Source organism: Myxine glutinosa, chromosome 4 (assembly GCF_964187855.1).
Source record: "Myxine glutinosa chromosome 4, kmMyxGlut1.1, whole genome shotgun sequence".
Lineage (NCBI taxonomy): Eukaryota > Metazoa > Chordata > Myxini > Myxiniformes > Myxinidae > Myxine > Myxine glutinosa.
This window is the reverse complement of record NC_136264.1, coordinates 165,489,527-165,510,641: the sequence shown is the minus strand read 5'-3', so window position 1 is coordinate 165,510,641 and position 21,115 is coordinate 165,489,527. Positions and strand designations below refer to the sequence as shown.

Below are 21,115 nucleotides of genomic sequence, written 5' to 3'. Positions count from 1 at the left end.
GTGTGCTGGTGGGAAAAGCTCAAGAGATTTATTCGGCGCTACCAATGGACCAATGTGCAGATTATGAGGTACTGAAGAAGCACATCCTCAAAGCCTATGAGTTGGTTCCGGAAGCTTACAGGCAAAAATTCAGGAATGCCAGGAAGAGGGAGAGTGAGACCCATGTGGAGTTTGCCAGAGTGAAAGAAAACATGTTTGATCGGTGGTGTGAGTCAAAAGGAGTCGGGAAAGACTTCGAAACATTGCGTGACTTGATCCTGGTGGAGGAATTCCAGCAGTGTGTCCACGAGGACATCAAAGTGTACCTGCAGGAAAAGAAAGTACCAAAGTTGTGGGACGCAGCCACCATGGCAGATGATTATGCCTTAACCCACCGAATAGGGGTCCACAAACCTAACTCCTCGCCTAGACTTCAGCAGGGGAGTTATGGAACACCCGGGGCGGAGAACGACCTTACATGGCGGCGGCCTCGAGATGATTATGGGGACAACTATGATACCCCAACTGTTAGAAATCAGAGGGCTACGGGCCCAAGACAAACTTATTTTTCGGGGGGCTCAAGGCCGACCCCGAGGTTCTCCCCCGGGCCTACTTGTGCTTTTTGCAAGAAACCTGGACACTTGATGTCCAGTTGTTACCGCATGAAAAGGGAAGACCCAGAGCGGAGTCCGACTATTACGACTCCAAATGCAATGGCCATTGTGAGAAATCGCCATCAAAAGGGTTACCAACCATTTATTTCAGAGGGGTTTGTGTCACGGGATGGAGCCTCGACTAACCGGAAACCGGTTAGAATATTGAGGGACACAGGGGCACATCAATCTTTAATGCTTGAAGGCATTTTGCCATGGTCCGAGGAGACGGCAACGGGGGATAGTGTTCGTTTACAGGGGATCGGGGGCGGTGTTAGTGCTCCCCTTCATGTCATCCATTTGGAGTCCGATTTGGTGTCAGGACCGGTCACCGTCGGTTTACAAGCCACGCTTCCTGTAGAGGGTGTATCTGTGGTTATCGGGAATGATTTGGCCGGGGGTCAAGTTTATGGTAACCTGAGGGTTGGTAAAGAGCCCAGCAGGGAAAATAACACCACACCAGCTCGGGATGGCGACAAAAGTACCAAGTTATTTGTAGGGGGACTGAACTTCAAAACAGAGGAAGAAGTTCTGACCTCTGTCTTCAACAGATATGGGCCGCTGGTGGAAGTGCGGTTGGTAAGAGACTGGGAAACGCAACAGTCAAGAGGGTTCGGCTTTGTCATGTTTGCCAGCACAAAAGACGCCAGAGAGGCAGAGAAGAATTGGAATGGCAAGGATTTGGAGGGTCGGACCATAACAGTAGGGAAGGCATTTCGTAGGCGTCGAGAGGTCTACAGGAGAGGACAACTGGGCGGTAGTTTTGGTGGTGGCCGCAATCAATATTATTATGGAGGCTCCCTGAGTTACGGCCGCTCCCGAAGGAAGGATTGGCAAAGTAGTGGCCGAGAAGGAGACCGCTATTCATGGGACTACAGGGACAAGTGGTCCCACCCTAATTATTAGGGAAGTTCTGAGAAGTTGAAGCACTGAATGCGGCGGAGCCGCCGAGCCAAGATTCCTACACGGATTAACCGTGAACGCCGTTCCTAAAGGCGTCCATGTAGTGAACTTTCATGCACGGACTAACCGTGAACTCCACGTTCCTCAAGGCGCCCATGTAGAGAACTTTCCTGCACGGACTAACCGTGAACTCCACGTTCCTAAAGGCATCCATGTAGTGAATACTCGGCTTGGCCTCCCGGAAAAAGTGCTATCGAGTGGCTTAACTTTGGATCTTTGATCAACCCCTTAACCTTCATTCACAAGAAACTGACGGTCAAAGTCAGAGGGTCATGAGATGGAGTTTGATTTGGCAGGGACAATGTCGTTGCTGGTGCTTAGTCCAGAGTGAGTAATCTGGAGGGGTTGTGGTGAAATTTTGGTTGCTTTATTGTTAAGTGATAACTGTGCCCGGGGGGAACTGATAATGTGGGGGGGGTTGAGTTATCTGGTTGGTTTCTCCAAATTGGCCGGCAAAGAAAGTTTTCGCGGGGTTCAAACTTTCTTTCTTGAAGGGGGGGAGTGTTACATATTTATGTGAATGTATGTGAATTACCATTCAGGTCTTTGCTTATCCATGTGTAGTAGATTAAGGGTTGTTGTGGTTGGAGGGTCAGGAGCCCTTCTGAAAAAGTGTCCGGAAACGGAAGTGACCGGAAACGGAAGAGGAAAAGACACGAGGAAGAAAAGCGACGAGTATTCTTCTTCCTCGCCCCGCTCCGACGAAAGGTGGGATCGACCTTGCGCCGCGTGGAAAAGCGGCGTTCCGAAGCCCGTCTGGCGAGAGGAGTTACCGGGACGTGTACCTACCCGGTGGAGACGTCAAGTTGACGTGGGGCCGTGCATCGACCCCGCGTCTGGCACCGTTCGCGGCACCGTCTAAACGGACGCGTACGGGTCGCACGTTGGGGCCTAACACGCCTTGCAAGCGGCGTGGGGCTTTTGGCTTGCTTTACCGTACCCGCTTCGCGTGGCCATGAGGGGCTGCAGCCGCGGTGCCTGGTACGATACCTGCCCGGTGGAAACACGTCCACCCGGGGTTCGTTCAACCGCCCGAGTGCGGCGACGCCGACCAGCATCTTGGTCAGGAGGGGCCCAGAGACATTGTGAGGGGCAGAGACCAAAAGGGGGTCGTGAGTACAGAAGGGGACACACATATATAAGATGGCCATCTTAATCATATAGGGAATTGATTGTGGATTGGGAATTGTTGATGGTGGTTTGTTGTTGATTGCTCGGGGAAAATATCCGTGATTGTATCAGTGAAATTGTATGATATCCTTACCCTGGAAATATATCATTGAACATCAGTTTCTCTTGGGTGGAATTCATAGGGATTGCGTTGCGAAAGCGCATATATAATACTACTTTCTGGCGAAGGTCCTCTCACGGTCCGGGGGTCACCGAGACCAGGTAGTCACCGAGGGGACCACGTAACAGCAGGCTAGATAGCTTCGATGTGATCGTGTGTACCTCTCGGCCATCCTGTGAGTCGTTCTGTATATTACCCTGCAAAATATCAATCCTCACCATAAAAACGTTCCAAATAGTTGTGCTGCTGTTTTTGCTTCTGCTGTAGCTGCTCAGCATCCTCCAGCAGAGCACGAAATTCCTGGCTCAAACATTCTGGTCCACCTTCCTGCTCTTCCAGCACCTGCATGCATCAGACATTCACAATAATCGCTATCATAATCCAATGAGTGAAAATTACACTTTTGCAATTAAAACTTCACTACCTATAATTATGAGTATTTTCTACAAGGAAGGAAACAAATGAAGACGTTTTAAGAACCAATCACACTTGTGTTACCAAGCTTGCTGTGATATACACTATCGGTCAAAAGTTTTAGAACGCCTCAATTTTTCCAGTTTTTATTGAAATGTAAGCAATTCAAGTCCAGTGAATAACCTAAAATGGTACAAAGGTAAACAGTAAACTTCTCGAAGATAAAAAAAAAAACAAGTTTAGGTTAGCAAAAACGGGAAAATAATGTAAATTGCACAGTTATATTGTAAAAAAAAAAAAGGCCTTCTTTTAGGTGAGCGGTGTAGGGTGCTTTTGGGTCGAGTACCCCTCCGCATCTTAGAACAAAACACAACCTATTTTTTATTCAAGGGGGATGTCTGGGGAGTTAGAAAATCATGGTTGTGAATATGAAAGCATTGCACATCACTCTGAGAATCACATTTACATATATATATATATAATAGGTGCTGATGTTGACGCCAAGAGCCGATTTGATGTAACAGGTTTTTTGCCTTTATAGGCATCAATATTGATGCTATATGCACAAATGTGGTATTAAAATGTGCAGGAAGATAAGACACACTCAGTAAAATAGGATTGAGGCTTAACAAATAACTTTTATTGGATAGAAATGACAAAATGTTGAAATTAAATGCTGCAAATTCACTTCGGTTTCATCGTGTGAAGCAACAAGTGGAACATGTCTTTCAATCCTGACAAATCTCACACTCTTACTATGTCTCTCCGAAAAGATCGACTGGACAACCCTCCCATCTACTTTCTCAACAATCCTCTCCAAGAAGTTCTGTCGCTCAAGATTTTGGGTCTCACTATCTGCCATGATCTTTCTTGGGAAAACCACATTTCCAAGCTGGCCTCCAAAGCCAGTCGCCGACTGGGCATCCTCCATCGTGCGAAGTCCTTCCTCGGCACACCTGAGCTCCTCACCACATACAAGGCTTTCATCCGCAGCTCAATGGAATACTGTTCTCCCCTATGGGCCGGTGCTCCTGCCTCACACCGAGCTCGGCTTCACGCTGTTGAAACCAAAGCTTTCAGAATTATTGGAATCTCCCGCGATGAAGCTATCTCTGAGGGCCTTTCACTCACTCACCGCAGGCAGGTAGGTGGGCTTTCTGTCTTCTACCGACTCCTCTCCGGCCTTGCACCCCCAGCTCTCTCTGTGCTCTGTCCCCCAAATATTCCTACAGGTCGCACAAGATCTGCCAGCAACCCTCTGATGGTTAAACTGCCGAAATCTCGGCTCTCTGCTCACCTTCACTCTTTCATTCCTCTTTTCTCCCGCCTCTGGAACAAACTCCCTCACTCCCTTCAATCCCACTCCTCCCTCCAGGTCTTTAAAACAGCTGTTCACCACCATCTCTTATCTTCCCCCATCCAAAACCTTGATCTTTTCTACCCCCGCTAATTCACCCCAGATCCACCTTGTTTGAAATTCCAACTTCTTTCCTGGAAGTCCTGGCAGTGTCCATATGTTTTATACCTCTCCCACCACCCCCTTCCCACGCCCCCCCCCCCCCCCCAAAGCCCTCGCCCTCTCTCAGATCTCTCGATGTCTCCATGTCTCTCGGTCCCTGCTCTCAAATGTTGTGTTTGTGTCCTTCCCCCTCTCTCCCCATCTTGTCTACCGCTCCCTATGTTATATGTTTTATGTGTCGGTTTGTCTTTCTGTGTGATTAATGTTCGCTCTTTCACGAGCCTCGATCTTGTATACAAAAAAAAAAAAAAAAAAAAAAAAAAAAAAAAATCGATAAAGTGGGACAAATACATTGTAATTTCAGAAATATTAGCTTCATAGTCATAAAGTTTATGTTCAAATTTCCCCTGTTCATTTGTGTATATCACATTATTAAGCAAAATGTTAATATCAATGATACTGATAATTATATTGTCTAAATCTAACGTCACCCCCCTAATATTTTACCAGCATCCAGAAATCGCAGTAGTATATACATGTCATTCTGATGATGCTCTGAATGAAGTCGAACTATGTTCAGTCACTGTCATCATCGCTGCTGTCACTGAAGATAAGAGAATTGTCTGTGTTTGGGCAACCATCACCATTACAGGAGCAAAATTCAGTGCATGTCAGCCCTGCTCTCAGGCACTGACAGGCTCTGGTCTGTGAACAGTCCTCATCCATGCAATACAGATGTGTGAGATCCCGAACCTCTTTTGGGGCCGCTTCTTTTTTGAACATGACGGGCTCGAGTTTGTTATCTCTCAGCTGCCATCCATGGCCATCAGGCTTCCAAAGAACTGGCTTTGCTACGTGACTGTGAACCCATATTGCCACCTGGTAATTGGCGAGTCTGACGTGTTGTTCAAATGCATCATCGGTGGGTGGGAAGAGACATGCAGCCTTATCACTTTTGCATGCATAATCATAGCGTAGCTGGTCCAGAGAGTGGCACGATTTGCTCTTCGATCCATACAGCAGTAGTGCATACTTCGTGGCAGTGAGGAGTACCTCGGATACATCACTGGACTGACCCAGCTGTGACAGTGGTAGCAAGTCTCCAATGTTCTGCAAGAGCTTGCTGTAGGCAGTTCGCTTGCCTATCCTGAAGAGTGAGGAGGTACTATCGCAGCCGCTAAGAGCGTGGGATGCTGGTAAGCACAGTGAAATGTCTTGCCCAATTTTGTCAGTTATGCTGCTGACAGGAATGAACCTCTGGCGATTCGTTGCTTTGCTACAATGACCGGCATTCATGTACACATTGCAGTTGCCGAGCATGCCCTTGCCACAGTAGTATATTAGAAGAATTAATACATCAGTATCATCGCATCTAACAATGATCCTCGAGTGTGATTTAGCGAGATCGATGGTATGTAGCAGGATCCGTGTGTTGGCCTCCTCATGGGTGCTGAACAATTCAGGTTTTTCCTGAACTCCTGTTTGCTCAACAAGTTTAACCAGCTGACCATCTTCGAACCCTCCTGCCAATGTAATCGACTGGTGTTCCCCGAGGAGCTGTGGAGCAGTTTGTGTCAAATATTCGCAGATGAACTCAACAAGTGCTGATTTGTTTTTGGCGTTCTTCAGGAATTTTCTATAGTTTGGAACTCGGCGACGTCCACTGATGACATAGCTAGGGGTTGTCTCTCCACACATATGGCGGTCTCTTTCCAGCTGCTTAATGGAGAGCTGCGCATCATCAAAAGAGCAGGCTTGTTCCACAGGATCTGTTGGGCCTTGCTGTATATAGCAAGGTCAGCAGTGACAAGGATGTGAGGTTGCTCAAGTTTGTCAGCAATCTGGACCAATCTAAGCAGGATTGTATAGATGGTAGAAAGGTCTGTTGGAGGGGCACGAATGAAAGGTAAGTAGCATGTGGTGGCGACAGGCAAATTTCGCTGTGATAAGAATGCATTATATGCTGTCCATGATGGAACACATTGTTTACCATCATTTGTTTTGCGAGAAACTTTCCACCCTAGATCTTTACATTCGGCTGTTTTGATTTCTGGGCTGTGTTTGTCAATATTCAGTATTGATGAATCGCTGATAGATGGGGGCTCTGGCCGTTTGGCAGGTTTGTTGTACCTAAAAGAGACACATCATATTGATATTGCACATAATTTAGTTTAAGTAATATGTGTACAAAATTCCACCAATCTATAACTAGAATGATAAGTTGACTACTTTGAAAAGCTCGCTAAAACCCACAACCAAGCAAACCAACACCATAATGTCTTCTTACCAAATTCAAATTTCCAGTATAAACACTGAATAAGCTGCAAGTACCGAAGTACAGTTACTAAAATAAATAAATAAAATACCATTCATGATTAGCAATGAATACTACTATGACAGACATTAATTTCCTACATTCAAATATATAGCTTATCTACTAGGTACCTCTCTAGAACATCAGAGCCTGGATGAACTCTATCAGAGGCAGATAGCGACTTCTTTGGCAGTCTAGGGATGGATTGGCCTTCGCATTGGGCGACTCCTCTGTGGAACAGTATGGCTGCCATGGCATGAGTAGTTGACTTTCCATCCAAAGTTGCTTCATTTTGGTCAAAGTTATCAATGGCGCCGTCGATGATAGGATAATCATCAATGACCCTCAGGTTTTGGAGTCTTTTGGGTATGTAAACATCCTCTGATCTACTTGTCTGATCAATGGCAGCAGATGTGAGGAAACGCCGTACTTCGTCGTATGATACACAGTGACCCAGTGAATGAAGTAAGTCAATGATGTTCTTACTTCCAAATTCGTGATGTACTTTTAAGGCTAGGTCCAGGGTTTTTGCTGTGTACACATTTTAGTTCTGTGATATTATGTCATGACATATGACGATCGTTTTCAGGTTGCTTTTTGAAACACCCTCGTTGCTACAGCTAGTTATATTCATGTATGACTTCTCACTGAAGCACCACTGAATGAAGTCATACATAGCATCTGGAATGAATTTGGCATACTGCTCAATGTTTGTGTCTTCAGCTGGTGCATAAACACCAGTTGCATGCTTGATGTCAGCCATGTGCTTCCTCAGTATGCCAGCAGCAGTGTGCAAGATAGGGTTTCCATTCATTGGTTCTGCTTGTGCTGTAGAAACCAGTTTTTCATAGTCATCATCATCGTTTGCATCTTGCAGAGCAGTGGCCTTTTTTAGTGCATCACCCAAGGTCACAGAAGAGGAGCACACGATGTCAGTACAACCATATAATGTAACACAGACCAACTGATCACTGTAATGTTTGGTTAATCGTTCCTTCAATTTCCAGGCGGTGTACTGCTGCGCATTACTGGCACCCAATTCAACTAAATAGTTGATGAACTGTGCTTTCAAACTGGCAAGGGTTGTCACAGTCTTTTTTTTGGAGAAGACAGTTTGGTCCAAATGAATTTTAAGTTCATCAAAGGCTACATCGTGTAATATAACTGCTGCTGACTCTCCTGACTTGTTTTGCGCAGCAGCTATGTTGAGGTCTGTTATATAATGTCCACAGTATAATCGGTGGTATTTGGCATCATAGGCAAACAAATCTGAATACAAGAGCATTCGCATATGAATGGTGTCGTCTTTTCTTTTGTGGGCCGCTGCAAGAACCTTTTCTCTGGTGGTCTGTCCGATGCCTGTGGAAATTTGTGTAAGCTTTTTTCTATTTGAAGTGTTCCGTTTGCCACAAATGAAACAATCATTCCTGATGTCAAACCTGCTTGTTTCACTTCTCATGAGCCTTGAAGGTTCCGTAGAGATGGACGGTCCGTAGTACACGGTTGTTATTCAGTATCGGTAGATTGGCATTTAGGCAAATTTGACTTGCTGGTGTAATTGGCACGACATGATTTATGGAAAGCCACTTTCAGATTCAGGCTTAAAATCTCTTGTTGCAAAGGCCAGAGTGCTTCATAAACATCATCTTGTCTCAGCTTACTTGCTTTTAGAATTGTCTTCAAGCCATCAGCAGTTGGGTTCTTAACCACATGGTCCTTTTTCGGGTCAACAGTTTTGGAGCATATGATACAATGGTCCGTATCGATTTTTCGACGTTTCACAGCTGGTGCTTCCAAATCCATGGTAGAAGGGTGATGACCATTGTCAGAAAAGTCCATCTGGAAAGAAATATAGCAAACCAATTGTGCATTTTATGACATGGAGACAGTTGAAAGCTGAGAGGATTGTGTCATCAGTGCACATCGGATTTTTATGTGAAAAAACAAAAAATATTTTTTCACATAAAACGGCTTTTTTGCGCGCAAATTTTTTTTTTGCTATTTTCGGAGAAAAAAAGATTTTGCCCTTTTTCGGGAAAAATAAAATAAAATGCCCTTTTTGGTCGAAAATGTCTGGCAACGCTAAAAAAAATTAGGGAATTTTTCGAAATTTTTAACTGCGATCGAAATTTTTAACTGCGATCGATCTCAAAAACAAAACGTTGCGTCCACTTGCGTGCGTTGCGTCCCCAGCGTGTACAGCAGTGAGGCGGTGTACTACAGTGAGAGAGTGTACACAAAGTGTGAACAAGTCTCCTATCAAGATGAGTGCTGCTCTTCGTGACAAGTGGCTGAAGGAATTCAACGCTGGCGGCGATGGGGCCACCTTCAAGTACGTGTCGAGTGACACGGCTTTCTGTCGAGCTTGTGAAAAGACTTTCCGGGCGAAGCAGAAGTCTGAGCTGGCCCAACATGTCCGAGGAGACGCCACAAGAGCAACTTGGCCTTGAAGAAGAAGAGGACGGTCACGCAAGCCACCATGGAGGACTTTGGTGGCGGAAAGAGGCACAAGTGCGACGTCGTGGCTCAGGAGCTGTGCCAGGCCATGCTGGCCGCTGGCATCCCATGGTCGAAATTGGAAAACTCTGCCCTCCGGTCGTTCTTGGAGAAGCACATCACTCTCCAGATCCCCGATGAAAGCTGGATTCGAAAGCACTACCTCGACAAGTGCTACGACGAGGCCTAGGCGGGGATCCGTGCCGACCTCAGACAGCAGCCCATCTGGCTGTCCGTTGACGAGACGACCGATTCGGCAGGTCGATATGTGGCCAACATCATCGCGGGACGCTTGTCCAAGGAGGGGTGCTTTCGTCCCCACCTCGTCCAGTGCATGTTTCTGGAGAAGACCAACTCCGGGGAGATCGTGCGCGCAGTCAATGACACGCTGCACTATCTTTGGCCTGATTTCAAGCCGGAGTGCCTCAAGGTCCCCGTCAGCGACGCCGCGGCCTATATGATCTGATCAAGGCCGGCCATGCCCTGAAGGAACTCTTCCCGGACTTGCTGCATGTGACTTGCGTTGCCCACGTGCTCCACCGTGTCTGCGAGACAGTCCGATAAATGTTCAAGGACGTCAACGACCTGATTGCCACGATGAAGAAGGTGTTCGTCAAAGCCCCGTCGCGTGTTGTCCTTTGGAAGGAGCAGCAGCCCAATCTTTCTCTCCCCACAGAGCCCATTCTGACTCGGTGGGGATCGACGCTGCGGTGTTTTACGCCGAGCACTTCGAGGCCGTCAAGGACATTGTGGACCAGCTGAACGATGGCAACGCGATGGCAATCCGGAGTGCCAAGGACCTGTTCGGAAAGGCGGACATCAAGCTCAGTTTGGTCTTCTTAAATGCCCACGTGTCGTTCATCCCGAAGATCCTTAAGCAGCTGGAGGAGGCCGGCATGGAGCCGGCCAAGGCCTTCCAGCTCCTTGATCAGGCCAAGGAGGAGCTCGAAAAGATCCGAGGCTGCCGTAAGGAGATCCTGCTCACCAAGTTCAAGGCGGTGCTGCAGCGCAATCCCGACATTGGTGTGCTGAGGACAGTGGCTTTGATCCTGGATGGAGATCAGCACAGATCTGAGGTTGGTGTGCCGGCTGGAGTCAAGCTTGCCGACATCCCCCTCTTGAGGTACTGCCCCATCGTCAGCGTCGACGTGGAAAGGTCCTTCTCCGTCTACAGAAACGTCCTCACCGACCGCCGACACCGCCTCACCAAGGAGAACATTACCAAGATAATGATTTCAAACACCTACTTTAACCGTACCTAAAAGGGTCTTGTCAATTTCTTCTAGTCCTCTACTTATCAAACAATGCGGTTGCAATAGAGGTACCTGAATGTCATTTTTTACCTGTTTACTAGCCCAGAGTGCTTAATGTTGTGCAGGAAAAAGCTTACCATTTTTTGTTCTTTTTTTGACTGATTTCTGAAAAACTTGGTAATAATAAAAAATGAATAAAACGGGGGAAAAAAAATTTCGGGATTTTTTCCCATAAAAAAAATATATTTCCACTTTTCAAAACATAAAAGGCCTATTTTCTTAACATAAAAATCCGTAGTCTAGACTCATCAGTCACATGACATAAGGGGATGTCCCGAAGTTATTTATAGCTTTTACTTTCAAGTACCTGTAACTCTTTAAATAATGGTCAGACAGTTTAGGTATGTATTAGGCACTAATAGGAAATCATATAGGGAATCATTTGCCACCATCAGATTTGACCTTGGAACAAGGGATCAAGGTCAAACTGTCAATGGAGCATGCAATGCTGGGGTCAATGACCTCTCAAGGTCACCACAGGTCAGAAACAAATTGCCTCCATGTCTGAAATAAAACCTTGGGGTATGTAGATTATATGCTGAAACTGCCATGCACATAAAATGCACAATACCTTCCATATATGACCTTATCTGCCCCACTACTTGATGTTTTGGCGGTATTGCGATTTGTGAATTTCAATAAAATATTAGGGGGGTGACATTTGATTTTGACAGTATAATTATCAGTATCATTGATATTAACATTTTGGTTAATAATGTTAAATACACGAATGAACAGGGGAAATTTGAACAAAATCTTTATGACTATGAAGCTAATATTTCTGAAATTACAATGTATTTGTCCCACTTTATCGATGAAACCGAAGTGAATTTGCAGCATTTAATTTCAACATTTTGTCATTTCTATCCAATAAAAGTTATTTGTTAAGCCTCAATCCTATTTTATTGAGTGTGTCTTATCTTCCTGCACATTTTGATACCATATTTGTGCATATAGCATCAATATTGACGCCTATAAAGGCAAAGAAACCTGTTACGTCAAATCGGCTCTTGGCGTCAACATCAGCACCTATTATATATATATGTAAATGTGATTCTCGGAGTGATGTGCAATGCTTTCATATTCACAACCATGATTTTCGAACTCCCCAGACATCCCCCTTGAAGAAACAATAGGTTGTGTTTTGTTCTAAGTGGGGAGGGGTTAGACCCATTTTAAGGCCCCTTTTGAGATTTCACCATTAGCCTACTTAGGGAACAAGTAATGGGTTAACAACTTACAGCTGTTCTGCAGCAATGTAAGTAAATTAAGCCTTGAAAGTTGATGCAAACAATTCCGACCGGTGCCCCAACCTCTGCTGATTCCTGGATTACAAACCCCCTGTCTGTATAAAAGCAGTATTGGAACAGACTGCCATTACACCCACTGAAGCATTATTTGGACAATATTGCACTGCAGGAAGTAGTATATTGGAAACTGGAGGAATCTCTGACAGGAAGAGGTCTGGCAGACCCAAAGCCACAACAGAATCAGAAGACAAGTTTCTGAGAGTCAACAGCTTGCGTGATAGGCGGCTCACAGGACAATAGCTTCAAGCACAGCTTAACACTGGTCGAAGTAGACAAGTCTCAGTTTCAACTGTGAAGAGAAGACTTCGAGCTGCATGTTTGACAGGTTGAGTGGCAGTAAGAAAGCCATTGCTAAGATGGCAAAATAAGAAAAAGAGGCTTGCCTGGGCCATGAAGCACCGCCAGTGGACTACTGAAGACTGGAAGAAGGTCTTGTGGACCGATGAATCAAAATTTGAAATCTTTGGTTCATCACGCAGGGTTTTTGTACGCCGTCGAGTAGGTGAAAGGATGTTTCCTCAGTGTGTGACACCAACTGTCAAATATGGAGGAGGAAGCGTGATGGTCTGGGGCTCTTTTGCTTGATCCAGAGTCAGCGACTTGTACAGAGTGACTGGCACCCTGAACCAAAAGGGCCACCACAGCATTTTGCAGCACCACTCAATACCCTCTGGTATACGCCTAGTTGGTCAGGGGTTCATCCTACAGCAAGATAATGACCCTAAACACACCTCCAGGCTATGTCAAAACTACCTTCGAGGAAAAGAACAAGACGGTAGGCTTCAAATCATGGAATGGGCCAGCACAGTCTCCAGACTTAAACCCCATCGAGCTGGTTTAGGATGAACTGCACAGAAGGGTGAAAGCAAAGCAACCTTCAAGTGCAACACATTTGTGGGAACTTCTGCAACAGTGTTGGGAAGAAATTCCCGAACAATATTTGATTTCCATTGTGGAAAGAATGCCACGAGTGTGTTCGGCGGTTATATCTGCAAAAGGTGGCTACTTTGCCGAGTCAAAAATTTAAATTAAATTTTGTTAAACAAAATGATTCTATGATTTCTTTTTTATCTCCAATTGTTTATTTGTTCTATGCTTAATTTAAGAGTACATTGAGACAATAAACTGCGTAAATTTCAATAAAAACTTGAAAAATTGAGGTGTTCTAAAACTTTTGACCGGTAGTGTAGGAAGACTTCGTTACGATTTTCTGAAATTTTGACTATTTCTTCAGATTGAATGCATGAAAAAGTATTGGCTTAAAGTGGCACTGTGGGTTATGTTGTAACATTTCTCCATACTGTCTCCATTGTCAACATTGTCTCCATCATTGTCTCCATACTGTCAACATTTCTCCATTGCGGAATAGCGTATAATGTCCGATTAACCCAATACAAAATAAAGCCCTGGTTAATAAATGATGATAAAAGTAAAGGCCTTTTCCCTGCCCACCCATATTACATCACTCGTCATGAGGTGTCTTGTATGATCGCAAGAAAAGGAAGCAGTGGGTGCCATTTCCTTTGGAACTCCTTGTTTGAGAGGTTGGATATTCCATTATTTGGTGTGGATGGGGGAAGAGAGAATGGCCAAGGGAGTTGAGGGAACAAGGTAGGAGGAAAATAGGTAGACCACGGTTGAGAGGGGAGGATTGTTTGAAGAAAGATTTTTTTATTTTTTTTGTGTACAAGATCGAGGCTCGTGTAAGAGCTAACTAACATCGATCACAAAAAGAAAAACTGACACATAAAATATATGATAAAGGGAGCGGGAGACAAGATGGGGAGAGAGAGGGAAGCACACAAGTACAACAGGAGAGAATAGGGACATCGGGAGATCTGTGGGAGGAAGAGGGCTTGGGGGAGAAGGGCATGGGAAGGGGGGGGGGGGTTGGGTGGGAGAGGTACAATAAGTGTGAAGGGGGGGTTATGGATGTAGTCTCTGGATGTAGTAAAGCTCAGAGGTAGAAATGGGAGAAATGATGAGGTGGCGGTGGGCAGCAGACTTGAAGTCTGAAGGAAAAAAACATGAGGGAACAGAATTGTGAAGACGGTTCTGCAGGTGAGAGAAGAGCAGAGGGTGATGGAGGTGAGCAATAAGCTTGCACTTGGAGATGCGACAAATTGAGGGTTTCTGGTCAAATGCGTGTGGCCTGTCAAGGCAGGGGTTTGGCAGAGAGGTGACAGGGCAGGAGAAGCAACACCATAATGGAGCCTGTAAAAGATTGCAATGTGAGCAAGACCAAACCTGCTTGCAGTGAGCAAGAATATGATCCTAAAACTGATCAGTCTCCTGTTGTGAGATGCTAATGGCATGGAGAGCCTTCGACTTCAAAGTGTCAAGGCCAGATGGGAAGCAGCAGGTCCATGACACTTCAGATGAAGGCCTTGCACACCATTAAAATCGAGGAAGAACTTGGCCCAATGAAGAAATCCAAGGTGTTGGATGGCAGACCCATATGTCACACTGCCAATAAACCACCTTTAAATAATACCTTGAATGAAAACGTCACTGGAAAAAAAAAAAATTTGAATTGACAAATTCACAGTGACAAATAAGAGCTATTACAAGTCATGAAGACAAACCCCTTCGGTCTTTTCTATAAGCAGGGGCAGGTATGATGGTATGGAAAAAGAGGGTTGGAGGCCAGACCTTGAGAGTTTCAATGAGGGCGACCTTTTGACGCAGCTGTAGCTGTTCTTCTAGCCTGGGCTTGATCAGCTGCAGTGTGTGTTCCACAGAATCCTCGCTGATGTCTAGATGGTATATGCACCCATGCGATTTGTATGAGGCACATTTAACCCAACATGCAAGTTCTTAAAATTTCAGGTCAATTGGACGAAATTTACGATTATATGCAACCTTGACCTTTGACCTTTTGATCTAAAAAACAATCTGCTTGTAGCTTTTGATTTATGAACTAATTCAGTGACCCAATATGCAAATTCTTAAAATTTCAGGTCAATTGGGTGAAAATTGGAGATTCTACGCAACCTTGAACTTTGACCTTTTGATCTTAAAAAAACAAAACAATCAGCTTAGAGCATTTGATTGGTGAACCAAGTCAGTGACCTTAAAAATTAAGTGCAAATTCTTAACATTTCAGGGCAATTGGATGAAAATGGATAATGTTATGTGATGTTGACCTTTTGAATGGACAACGACCTTTTGACCAAATTATAAATTTGCCTTCTCCATATTCTCATAAAACTTTGTTGAAAATTTGATGACAAAACTAAAATGGTAAATTTAAATTTCAGGTCAATTGGATGCAAATTTATGATTTTATGTGATTTTGACCTTTTGCCAAAATTATTAACTTGCCTTCTCCATATTACCATAGTAAAGCTTTGGTTAAAATTTGATGACAATAGCTCAAATGGTAAAACAAGTTACGACACGGACACACACACACTTACAATACCCCGTCTCCTGATGTGGGCTAATAATTTATTTAGATCACGTAAATAACTTCATCACTATTTAAGGGTTAAATGTTTTCAAGGCTTTCTTATTCCTATGCTTGATTTAGAAAACAGACACTTCATGCTTCCTATTAGCAACTAAGTCAGAAGCTACACTCAGTATTTTCCATTGCAACTTAATTGTTATGATCTGCTATTAAAGATGTCGATTGCTCATGGAACTTTGCAAGCGGATGTCGCTTACTTTGCAAAATGCTTACCACAGGACACATTGAGGCTGATGTTCTTTTTTGTTGCCTCCTTTGTGAGCATGTCCTTTAGGATTGAGATGGTGGAAATGTTGTCCGACTTAAACACGCCCTCACCATTCCTGTAAAATATTCTGATTAATGGTCATGAGCAAGATGAGGGTTGCTGAACAATGTGTCTTGAGAACAACTGAAGTAATGAATATTGAACTGCCAGTAAGATTAATGCTCCATAACATGGTTCGTACAGCCATGGAAGACGAAATTTCCAGTTTTCCAGAACAAAAAAGTTGTTTTCCAGGACTTTCAATACAAATGTTTTATGTAACAAGGGACATTGGAATAAACCACAAGAATAAGAATGAAACTTTGTTTGTTTTCTCAAGTATAAATATTTGTCCTAGAGCCGAAGAAATTCCGTAATACGGAATTAGACTAGTCATTTGCAATCATACGTGACACCATGCTTTGGTTCTGTGCACCTCTGGGGTGATTCCGAAATGCACTTTTCCCCATATTCCCGATATCGAATGTATTCTCAAAGACCCTGCATTTGGCCTTGTGAACAGACTCCTTGACGAGCTATTCCCAGTAGTCGACGTGCTTCAGCCACAAGGAATTAAAATAGCAAAGCCTTGATATTCTTCAAATTTTCTTTTCCTTTCCATTTACAATCAGCACTGTGCAATAAGTAGTCACCACCTGATTAAACGGGAGTTTCCGTAAGCACTTTCATAATGTATGCATGACCCGACATCGTGTCGTAAAACTACTCAGTTATATGTTCTCCACTCTCCACATGCCTGATCTCCCTGGCTGCCCTACAAGTTCTTGCTGCTCCTCTTTATACGCTATTTATTTGCATTCTGGATGCTTCGCCTCTCCGCTGGGTGTCGCAGATGTGGGCTGGAGACCTGTTCATGGTGGAGCATTTTCGATACCTGGTACCAATATCCTTTAAAAGACTTCATCTGGCACCCTTTATTGTGAGCTCGTGGCCATTTTGATTCGATTTTATTTGTCCATCCACCAATTTTCCCTTTGCATACAAACCATGCAGCTCCATAAAATAGGTACCATAAAATAAAATTTAAGAGTCAGGTAAATGGGCAAGGATCCAAGTATATTTGACATTTTGTTGACAAAACGAGATGTCCAGCCAGTAGAGCACTGTCTGAAGAAAAACGACACAAGATGTTTACACACCTGTAGTTGCATTGCAGCTGTGTGTCCATAAAGGTGTTTCGAAAGCAGTAGGAGATGTCACTACCCATAGGTGCTCTTTCTGGTAATTCAGGCAGACATGATACAACCCATGAGTGTATTTCAGCCAAGCTGAAGCGGCCCGTCAGTGAAACCATGTTCATTGGCCTGTAAGACATAGAAAGAGCGCCAAGCACAGTTCCTTACGAAGGCTCCAAACAACCCATATTTGATTAACCCATATGTTAATCCATATGTACCCATATGTAAATTGTGATATAAGGAACACAGTACACTGAATCGATTCTAAAGGAAATATCTGATAAATACAAACCATAAAAATGGGATCATCACTTCTGTGTGAGTATATATATATATATATATATATATATATATATATATATATACTGTATATATATATATATATATATATATATATATATATATATATATATATATATATATCTCTCTCTATATATAAAGGAGGAGTGTCTGTCTGTGTGTGTATGTGTGTGTCTGTCTGGATGTCCGCTTAAAACTCAAGAACTACACATCGGAGAAAAGTTTTGGACACAGATTCGGAATCAGCATAAAATCCCAGTGGTTTTAGGCTACGTTTTATTTTAATATCAATGGTTTAAAAAAAACCGCGCCAGCTGCAATTCCATGGTGTAGTTTGTGGCGGCGTAAGACGTTCGGGGTGTATTGCAATGGTTTGTCGGGTTTGGCTGTGGGTCCAGAATAGCTCCAATTTCCTTTTGTGCTTCTACGTTTATTTTGATTCTTCTGTTACAACGCCTTCCTTATCTACCTTATATCCCCCCGACGAGGCCTCTACATAATTTCATGCGGCAGAATTTCGTGCATTTTGAGTGAAAGAAGTGAGACGAAGTTGTAGGAGGAAGAAGAGGCGCGATCACTCTGGAGGCCTTGATCGTGAGTGGAAATGGCGGGAATTGCGTTTGTATCGCAAAGTAAATGATCTGCATTCATTTCTGAACTTGCATTGGTGGATTGTTATACATCTGCATTATTTTTCATTAAAAAAACTTTATGTTGAACTTGAAGGCTACAAGCACGGACTATATATATAGCCCTCATTGAGGTAAAAATAAAAGTAAAAATCCTGCTATCGCTTGCCAAGCTAGCCGTTCCCCTCTCCCCCCTCCCCTCGCCTCCTCCCCTCCCTCCTCTTCTCCCCTCTCCTCCTCCCCTTCCCTCCTCTTCTCCCCTCCCCCCTCTCCTCCCCTCCCCCCACCCTCTCCTCCCCTCCCCCCACCCTCTCCTCCCCTCCCCCCCCACCCTCTCCTCCCCTCCCCCCCCACCCTCTCCTCCCCTCCCCCCCATTCCCCTCCCCTCCCCTCCCCTCCCGTTCCCCTCCCCTCCCCCTTCCTCCTCCCCTCCCTTTCCCCTCCCTCCTCTTCTCCCCTCTCCTCCCCCTTCCTCCTCTTCTCCCCTCTTCTCCCCTCCCCACCCTCTCCTCCCCTCCTCCCCCGTTCCCCTCCCCTCCCCATCCTCCTCCCCTCCCTTCCCCCACCCGGCAATGCCGGGTACTTCCCATTGCCAGCTGTACGTGGGCTGCTCGAGGGTTGGAAAACCAAGCAATCTTTATGTCTTGGCACCAAGTAAGAAAACCAGAAATGTATACCAAGAGGTTTTGAGAAATTGAAAATTGACAAAACGTCATGGAGGAAATGTACTGTGATATTGCTCTAAAATATACATGTTCTTTTCATCATATATTTGTATTATTCTTATTCAACCCGGGCGAAGCCCCCCTCCCTCCCCTCCCCTCCCCCCCTCCCCTTCCCCTCCCCCTCCCCTCCCCCTCCCCTCCCCCTCCCCCTCCCCTCCACTCCCCCTCCCCTCCCCCTCCCCCTCCCCTCCCCCTCCCCGCCCCTCCCCCCTCCCCCTCACCCTCCCCCACCCCATCCCCCTCACCCTCCCCCTCCCCCTCCCCCTCCCCTCCCCTCACCCTCCCCCTCACCCTCCCCTCCCCTCCCCCTCCCCCTCCCCCTCACCCTCCCCCACCCCATCCCCCTCACCCTCCCCCTCCCCCTCACCCTCACCCTCACCCTCACCCTCCCCCTCCCCCCTCCCCTCCCCTCCCCCCTCCCCCCACCCCCCTCACCTCCCCCTCCCCCACCCCCTCACCTCCCCCACCCCCTCCCCCTCACCTCCCCCTACCCCTCACCTCCCCCTCCCCCTCCCCCTCACCTCCCCCTCCCCCTCACCTCCCCCCTCCCCCTCACCTCCCCTCCTCCCCTCTCCTCCTCCCCCCCTCCCCCTCCCTCCTCTTCTCCCCTCTCCTCCCCCTCTCTCCTCTTCTCCCCTCTCCTCCCCTCCCTCCTCTTCTCCCCTCTCCTCCCCCTCCCTCCTCTCCTCCCCCTCCCTCCTCTCCTCCCCCTCCCTCCTCTCCTCCCCCTCCCTCCTCTTCTCCCCCTCCCTCCTCTTCTCCCCTCCCCCCCTCTTCTCCCCTCCCCCCCTCTTCTCCCCTGCCCCCCCTCTTCTCCCCCGTTCCCCTCCCCTCCCCATCCTCCTCCCCTCCCTTCCCCCGCCCGGCAATGCCGGGTACTTCCCATGGCCAGCTGTACGTGGGCTGCTCGAGGGTTGGAAAACCAAGCAATCTTTATGTCTTGGCACCAAGTAAGAAAACCAGAAATGTTGTATACCAAGAGGTTTTGAGAAATTGAAAATTGACAAAACGTCATGTAGGAAATGTACTGTGATATTGCTCTAAAATATACATGTTCTTTTCATCATATATTTGTATTATTCTTATTCAACCCGGGCGAAGCCGGGTACCTCAGCTAGTATGTGTATATATATATATATATATATATATATATATATATATATATATATATATATATATACGTATATATATATATACGTATATAATTATATATATATATATATATTGTTGCGGATATGGGATTTGGCCTCCATCCATATCCGCTTGTAAATATTCCCCAATTTCCCCAATACTCCCCAACTATCCCCAATCCCCCATTCCCTAGTCCCATTGTCTGTAAATAACACTCTGTAGCCCCGACCTTCCCCTTTTTCCCCCATTGTATGTCGTGCCCAGGTCCACCGCATCTCACGTAGACAACTTTCGGACATCTTGCTAGTTATTCTTAGTCTATGTCAGTTAAGGACTCGTTTCCATTAATTCTGACTCTTCGTTGCACCAGAATGTGATTGTATGGCACCAGTAGTAAGTTTAGGACCTCCCAATACCTCCCCGCATATCTTCCTCATGAAACAACAACAACAACAGCGGCGCGGGGAGTGCGCGTCCTCACTCCGGCTTGGTTAGCCGCCATTGACCATGTGCTCCGACGGGGTTACCACGCAGGGGCTCACTGTCGGCTCCTCGTTAAGGGCGGAGCCCGGTAACCCCCCCGCACCCAATAAGAAGCGGCGGACCGATTCCATCTGGGGCGGAGCTAACGAGCCGAGGGCGTGTCACTCCCCGCTGGACATGCGCAGGAAGACGGAGGTGACGTCAGATGCGCCTCAGCTACGAAGAAGAAAGGACGCCACCTCCTAGCGCTGAGAGATACCTCCCGCATCTCTGGACCGGACCGAGTCGATTCTGCCCCTGAGCCAAGGTGCACCTTGAGCCATCGACTACCTGCCCTTCCTTGCCATCAATCCCTGTGTGAGTCAGTCTTGTCCCGTTTGTCTGTGGTCTGTCGGGAATAAGATAAGACCGTGTATAAGTGCTTATCTTTCTGTGCTGTACCTCTGTGCCGTGTAATCTAAACGTTCTGCATAACCCATATTATATCCTCCTCCGGAGGTCTTGAGAACTGTACCCCCTTGTGTCGTGTCATTTAATCCCAGCCGTTGTGTCCTTTCCTTCATTGATTTAGCATAGCGCGATTCAGCCAACGTTCGAGTGTAATCGGGTAACTTGTGCGAACACGGCGGCCATTCCGCTCGGTCAAACAACATCTAAGTCGTGTCCGTAACAATATATATATATATATATATATATATATATATATATATATATATATATATATATGTATATATATC

The 21,115-nt window shown here is 45.8% G+C and overlaps 1 protein-coding gene across 2 annotated transcripts in view; it reads right to left on the bottom strand.

Moving 5' to 3' along the window:
* BBS7 (Bardet-Biedl syndrome 7) overlaps window positions 1–21,115 on the bottom strand; it is a 99,056-nt gene that overhangs the window by 8,858 nt on the left and 69,083 nt on the right. For both annotated transcript variants that reach the window (XM_078776715.1, XM_078776716.1), the window contains 4 exons: window positions 17,072–17,236; window positions 15,878–15,987; window positions 14,845–14,948; window positions 3,105–3,228 (listed from right to left, as the gene is read on the bottom strand). In XM_078776715.1, the coding sequence (XP_078632841.1) occupies window positions 3,105–3,228; window positions 14,845–14,948; window positions 15,878–15,987; window positions 17,072–17,236 (503 nt within the window). The remainder of the gene's footprint in view (window positions 1–3,104; window positions 3,229–14,844; window positions 14,949–15,877; window positions 15,988–17,071; window positions 17,237–21,115) is intronic.